This window comes from Chionomys nivalis, chromosome 5 (genome assembly GCF_950005125.1).
Source record: "Chionomys nivalis chromosome 5, mChiNiv1.1, whole genome shotgun sequence".
NCBI classification, from domain to species: domain Eukaryota; kingdom Metazoa; phylum Chordata; class Mammalia; order Rodentia; family Cricetidae; genus Chionomys; species Chionomys nivalis.
Window position 1 is genome coordinate 75,760,754 of NC_080090.1, and position 7,627 is coordinate 75,768,380.

Here is a 7,627-nt window from a genome sequence, read left to right on the forward strand (position 1 = left end):
TAAACCAGTTGTGTAATCCTAGTCATTCTGCACACTAGAGTCATGTCTGAAATATTACACAGGCTCCAGTAGTCTGGGTCAGCTTTTAAAAATTATGACGTAATAATAAGTTCCATAAAATCCCAGTTGAGTATAATAAAGAAGGCTCTCTTGTTGCTCTCGATATATAACAACTGAGGTCAATTTTAACTCTGTTCCACACCGTAGTTTTGGCATTAGGCTAAAACATCAGATTTCTTATAGATTTATCCCCCTTATGACAAGGAAAGAAAAGAGTCACACAAGGTCAAGAATCTTCTGCTTCCACCTTAAAATGCACTTGTACATGACTCTCACTTCTCGGCACAAATTCAGGTGTGAGTGCAGAGGTAAAGGGAACATGGAAATGTGAACCTCTTAGAGGACCAGGAAATAACTGAGAATAATAGTAGGTATTACTGCATCAAATACCCAGGCAGTATGTTTCATCTATTACATATAGAAGACTGTAATTTAGGAAATGAAAAAGAAAATTAATTCAGAAGAAATTTCATTGGCAAAGGATATGGCTACATTAGGAGTTGTACAAGTGTTAGTTGAATCAAAGAAAAAAGATATTTATTCATCTCTCACACCGGAGGCTAGAGAAGGCAGGGGTAGATACAGGGGGTTCCAGAATAAGAATTTATATAATAAATACAAATTCATATGTAATATACAACCTAATATTGGTTTCCAGACTGTATTCCCATCCCCATCCCGCCCACCCATCCACCTAACCATCCAGCTGGCCAAGAATCATCTCATTCAGTGACCTGTGGACTTTCTATCTTCTGATTTATAGCTTATTTCATTATTTCAAAACCCTTGTCCTCTATTGCTAGCTAAGTCTTCAGTTATAATTCCTTTAAGTACCAACTATATAAATTTAATAAGACTTTTTTTTCAGTGTATTCTGGAAATCTGGAGTTTTCACTGTCTTGTTAAAGCAACGATGTCATTTTGTTTTGCTTGCAACTTTGCCCACAGCTTTGGCCATGTCTCTAGCAGGAGAGCTAATAACCACAGCCGTGTTCTCTGCAATGCTTATAGCAAGGCAAGGCCTATCACACCGTCATGCCAGCAGGAAAACGAACTTCTTCTTTGAAATATAATTTATAATGCATTTCTCACTGAATAACAGATAACCTATGCCACTTCCTAGGCTGTATATCTATATATGCTCTGCCCTCACCTGACCTGTACTCCCGGGCAAGGTGAAGTTTCTTTCAAACCTCTCCCATCGATTGTACTGCAGGCTGCACCTGCCCATCTCACTTTCTGCCATACTCATGCCTGTGTATCCCTGCATGCCAGATTCTTGCAGGTGACCAGTGCTCCCCAATCCTGATGCTTTTGTAAATGGCAGTTTCCTCTATCTCTGCTATTTTCCTTGAAGATAGACTGTTGTATTTCTTCCTGTATCACTGCTAATATCAAGAGGTCATGTAGCCTGTAGCCTGACTTTCTAGTGCTAACAAATTGGTCTAATGTCTCTAAAGAAGTTGTCAGAAAATATGACTTTACATCACTTCTATTCCATCTGATTATTACTCTTTCTCATGAGAGTTAATGATACCAATCAAAATTTTTGTTAACTAAATTCTATATTTTAGGAGTTAGTAGGCACTGGTGACCCAACTTATGGTGACAGTTTCATGGACAGGTGCTGACCTTAAAACTGGTCAACTTGCAAGCATTAAATGAGGCACTGAGTGTCTGTAAAGAAAAAAAATCACACTGTCAATCTGTAAGTAGTCTTGTATTCAGTCTGACTAAGCACAGTTCTAATAACATCCATGGAAAGTTACTTTGTCATTTTATCTTTTAGCAATTAAATTTCTCACATACGTCAAAAGACTTCACAGTCACCCAAAGGAGTTTAGTGGCCATCTCAAAATATTCATCTTAAACCTTGAGACCACTTGGCCCTCCCTGGAATGATGAGGAACAAGTTACACCCTGAGAATGTGTCTAATCTATGAGCTCAAGCTTCAAAAAAAATGGGGCCTGAATAAAATTCCTCCCACTCTGCTCACCCAGAGACCGTTCAAGACCACAGCTGAAGAAAATCATCTAAGCATCAAGTGTCATTGGCTGGTTATGTTCGACACAACACATTGCCCTGTATTAGGTTCTGAGAAGGTGTCCAACATCCCTCTGGATTCCATTCCTTACTTGGTCCTTATTTTTGGGTTGAACCATAAACCATGAATATGATGTTCAATTCTTTATCTTCCCGTTCTCCTGCTGATTGGACACGGAGAAACACTCCAGACAGCTCTGCCTCATCAAAGTATCACTCATACATAACTTAGATAGTTTCCTCCCAACCCTAACTTGCCAGATCTATAACCTAGTTCTCACCTATCAGTTTGTTGTGAGGTCTTAAATATATTCTGTAACTTTAGAGGGAGAGTTCTGCCTGCCTATGGAGCTTAAGTCCTTTGTATGGGTATCGCATGACATCTCCTGGCCTTTCTGTCATAGGCACATCTAAACTGACAAATATTTTCCACTGAGTGACTCAGAACAAAGGAATAACCACCAACCAGTGGCATCATTAAAGATGCTTCAGCTGTAGAGAGACCTGGGTGCGTGGCTGATGCAGTCTCAGAAGATACCCGCCTGCTTGTTCTATATCTTTGGAGCTCTTCTCGGGTTTCTATATTAAACTGTATGAATAACTGCTTAAATGTTTGATAACGGCTAACTCATGAAAATAATCACATTTTTCTACTTTTAGATGGTCCAGTAGTATACACAGCATATTTAAAATTGGAGCACAGTGACGAGAACATTAAATTCTGGATGGCATGTGAAACCTACAAAAAGATTACCTCCCGGAGGGGCAGGATTTCCAGGGCAAAGAAGCTTTACAGCATCTACATCCAACCACAGTCACCTAGAGAGGTAACAGTCACGGGGCATGGCAATCGGGATATCCTTAGAAAACACCAATAACTCAAGCATCATTACCCTCAAGGCATAGTCTATCCCAATATCCTCTAAAAAAAAATGTATAAACTAAGAATTACTAATCTGCTGGGTGATGATGATCCACTACTTTAATCTCAGCACTCAGGTGGCAGAAGTAGGCAGATCTCTGTGAGTTCAAAGCCAGCTTGGGGCTACATAGAAAAACCTGTCTTGAAAAAAAAAATTATTAATCTTATTTTTCAGTCATAAAACATAATTATTAGCTAATTTAATGAACCTAATGAATTGCCCTGAGTGGTACAGTCATTAAGTAATAGCATTAGGATTCAGTGGTGAGCTGTTTGGCTCATTAACTTATCTAAATTCCCATCAAAGTTAAAAAGAACCAAGGGGTCCCTGGAAGAGTTCTCTGGCAGCAAAGACATGAAATGCCGAGAATGCGCATGAGCAGCTCCCCCGTGATGTTGGTCCAGCGTGCCACAGCACCTGAGTAAACCCAAACTCAACTGCCATCCATGTTGTGGTCACTGCTGTCACTTACGCTGCCTATCACCGAGACTCCTGACAGAGAGACAACCAAAGACTACAATTCATGTTCAAGGCCAGGGTGGAAGATACCACAGGGGATTTCTGTCACTCAGCATAACCCTATATTATTCAATTATTCCCACAAACCCTTCTGGAAACTTTTAGTCTTCTGAGATAACCACATCCCCTGTCTATTTCTGCACTTCTCCTCACTCGCTTCCCGTTTCAGGACTTGTGTAGCTAACACAGCGTTTGTTAAGGACAGTAAGGTTGAAAGCAGCCACCCGCTTCCTTTTTTTCTTTAAAAAGAGCCCTCCAGTTCATAAGCTTCCCCGTTTGCAGACAACCACTAAGAAAGCATGGGCATGTCCCAGATACCCAGAGATTGCTGGCGTTCCTTGGCAATGGTCTCCGTGCTTTCTTCTATTGCTCTGGAATGCTAACAGCAGGTTTTTACTTTTAAAAAGAGCAAAGACGCCATTTCCTAAAACTCCTTTGAGATAGCTATGAAAACTGCAACCAAAACTGTGCTGGTACTCTAAAAAGGAGGAGACTAAATTAAAGCATCCCATCCCAGGCATTCACGTTTGATTGTCCTTAACCTACAATTTCATTTTTCAGATTAACATCGACAGTTCAACAAGAGACGCTATCATCAAAAGCATTCAAGAACCCACTCAAACGTGCTTTGAAGAGGCTCAAAAGATTGTGTATATGCATATGGAAATGGATTCTTATCCCAGATTCTTAAAGTCTGAAATGTACCAAAACCTTCTAAAAACGGTTCAGTCCCAAAGCTCTTGATTACTACCCAAAAACTTAAACTGAAGAAGACACATTGCAAGTGTTAACTTAAATTTAGAAAAAAAATGTACAAAATGAGAATGAAAGCAGAAATGAAACAGAAACCAAGCCATAAATTGATTTCTAGTTCCCAAAGGAAATGCATTCCAAACATAAATGAGCTCGAAAAATCCACACAGTGTGTTTGTGTGGGTATATGAATATGCATACTAGTTCCCAAGAATGTTAAAACCCTGGGTCCTCTTGTAGCAAGAATTATAGGAAGATGTCAGGAGTCGTACCTTGGTCCTGGGAATGAACTTTTCCTAACCACCCCGTCATGTCTCCAGACCTATAAATTCTTTAAATACTACTGTGTGATTCAAAGTCCTAAGGACATAAAAGAGATTAAAGGATACGTTTGAACTCATGATCCTCATATGTCCAGCTCCAGAGTAAAGACCAAGGGTAGATGGTGTGCTCCAAATGTGTGCTGTTTTGTCAACACAATAGAAGAGATTATAATAAACATTAAATACTTCATGTGTGTATCAAAAAAAAAAAGAAAATCCACAGTTTTATAGCCTACTTACAGAGAGGAATTAACAGAGAAGGAAAAAGCAGTTAGCTCTCATCTTATAAACACGTTAGCGTTTTTACTATTCTAGGCAACTAATGATCTGTTTTCATTAAAGAAATTTGGCAATCAGCACAGATAACTTGTTTTTAAACCATCGCTCTGTGAATCATGTCTCTATGTATTCTACAGATAAGCTTAGAATATCTTGAATTAGTATATAAACTAGTCATGGTATAATCAATTATATTTTAACTTGAGAAGTACTGAAAAATATGTTGAGACAATTTAGCTATAAAATTTTCCCAGTAGGATGTCCATAATTGACCTCCTATGTCATCTGTACCTTCTATATGCTAAATCATTGTGATGAGTCTAAGCACTTACTATGTGTGAATGATTTTTCCTTTTATACTTCATATGTGCTTTGCTATTAGGATATAAAATATTGTCTTTTATTTTGGGATTAATTTCCTTGCAATATGAATTTATTATAGTGTTGGAAGGCAATAAATTTGAAATTAAAAGTTATGTGCATACTTTTTCAAAGACACCTTGTTGTACCTTACAGTACAAATTTCAAAGGGCCTAAAGTTTGCAAAAGTAAGAAAATAGAACAAAGTGCAGTTTAACTTATGTGTTTGGTGTCACCTTGCTATCATTTTAAGATGTTAACAGAGTGTAGACTCAACCCTCAGACTTGGTGTTCCTGAGGTTCAACAAAACATACACAGATATAAAATTTGAACTGTTACCTTTTATACCTAAAAAACAAAAAATCAAGTTTTGTGTTGCTAATGGACAGAAAACATTGAAACTGATCCTCACCCTATCACAGAATCATGTTTCAAGAGTCATGTTTTCTCCTGGTTTGACAGAACATCTTTAAACAGATTTTATCCCTCTGATAAAACAAAGCGTCCACTCTTCCCAGTGACTCCCTTGTTCTCACACTACCATGGTCCTTGCTCCTTGGGCTTGTGTATCTTATTTTACAAAAAAAAAAAAAAATGCCGGCCTCCATGATTCACAAGGTTCCAGGCATTTTAACTACTGCTTTCCGTGTTTAAAGGGGCAGCGTGAGTAACTGCACAGCCAACCACAGGGTATTCAGTTGCTGAAAAAATAGTTAGTCACTAAACCACCTGCCTCCAGCTTTAGAGAAGCCAACAACACAGTAAGTGACTAAGTGAAGAACCACGGGTAATAGAGTGGGGAAATGATACTTTGATGTCACACAAAGCCATTGAGAAAATACTAACTTTATTATATGAAACTAAGTTTCATTTGGATTTCCAAAGCTATTACATGAATTTATTCAGATGTGGGCATACTATAGAAAATTAGAAAAAATGTCATAATCTCTCTGCTTTTCCATTTCCTTATCTTTTGCATTTATTTTACAATTTATTTATTGTGTGCAGGCCATACACGTATGCAACGACGCATGTGCGGAGGCCAGAGGACGACTAGTAGAAGGGATTAGGTTCTACCTTGTGGGTCTCAGAATCAGTATCGGGTCATTGGGCTAAATGGCATGAACCTTTATCCATTAAGCCATCTCACGGGACCAGGTTTCCCTTCTTTTACCTTTTCTTTACTTTCTTAGTCTTCCTAAATCACCCACCCTGGCCTCAACTCACTCTGTAACCATGGAAATCCTTGGACTTGTATTCCTCCTGCCTCAGTCTTCAGATTAGTTTGAATCATAGGTCTGTACCACCAAGGCCAGTCCTTCAGTACTTGTAAATTAATATTTTTCTACATTTTGGGTGATGCTAGCCATAAGGTTTATTACATATAGTCTTTTTGTGTTTAAGTACATTCTCTCCGGTCCTGTAATCTCTAAGGCGTTGTCGTGAAGGCATGTTAGATTTACCTGCTCAGCCATGTTTGTCTGTGCTCTGTTTACAACCTAAACGTCCTCCAACAGGTAGAGGAGTAGTGAAAATGTGATGCATGTGCACAATGGAATTCTATCCAGCTGTGACAAAAATGAAATTTGTAGGTCAATGGCCAAACTAGAAAATGTTACACTGAGTGTAGTAACTCACACCCAGAAAGACAAATCCCTCTTATTTGTGGGCCCTAGCACTGAATCTTTAGATGTGAATATATAACCTGGAGTGACCAAAGAAACCAGGGATATAAAAAGGGACCATAGATGCAGAGATGAGAGGGAACTCTAGAGAGTTCTAGAAAGAAGGTGTAATAGGACACAAGTACTGTAAAGGAGGATGAGAAAGATGGGAGGCAGAAGGAAAAGTGTGTGTGTGTGTGTGTGTGTGTGTGTGTGTGTGTGTGTGTGGAGAGAGAGAGAGAAGTAGGGAGGAGAGATGATAAAGAACAGCAAGGGTAACTGAAAAAACATAGGGAAACCTATTGTTTTATGCTTACTTACACATACATATATAATAATATATAAGTGTGCATGTATACATACATAAATAATTTAAATGAAGTTATGTCACTTAGGGTGAGAATGTTCTTCCGAAGAACTATAAGTTGTCTACCTAAAACCCCAGTGCCAGACATGGCAAGTCTCCTTTGAGTGATTAGTCTTTAGTATCCAAGAGAGTCCCGAAACAGTATAGACTATTGCCATTGCCCTTTGTTGCCTTACAGCACTTGAAGGTAAGATCTTATTATCACTAAAGACACCAAATGCTTCAGACACAGACTTGGAGGAACCAAGCTGTGAGAAGTAGCTCTCATAGCATGTAAATGCGCAATACAAACTGTCAAGGGGGAAAAAAATTAGCAGTCCTATAAAACTCAGCA

At 38.7% G+C, this 7,627-nt stretch overlaps 1 protein-coding gene across 1 annotated transcript; it reads left to right on the plus strand.

Moving 5' to 3' along the window:
• Nucleotides 1-313: 313 nt before the first annotated feature.
• Nucleotides 314-4,290, plus strand: Rgs13 (regulator of G protein signaling 13). Its single transcript, XM_057769137.1, has 3 exons — nt 314-368; nt 2,765-2,931; nt 4,108-4,290. Exons 1-3 carry the CDS (start codon nt 314-316, stop codon nt 4,288-4,290), a joined length of 405 nt encoding a protein of 134 aa, XP_057625120.1.
• Nucleotides 4,291-7,627: the final 3,337 nt, after the last annotated feature.

Excerpts from the sequence above, each read along its gene's own strand:
- Rgs13 (XM_057769137.1), top strand. The coding sequence starts at position 314 with ATGCACTTGTACATGACTCTCACTTCTCGGCACAAATTCAGGTGTGAG. Across the intron at positions 369-2,764 it reads ATTCAGGTGTGAGTGCAGAG|ATGGTCCAGTAGTATACACA; the intron begins GTAAAGGGAACA and ends TTCTACTTTTAG. Across the intron at positions 2,932-4,107 it reads AACCACAGTCACCTAGAGAG|ATTAACATCGACAGTTCAAC; the intron begins GTAACAGTCACG and ends TTCATTTTTCAG.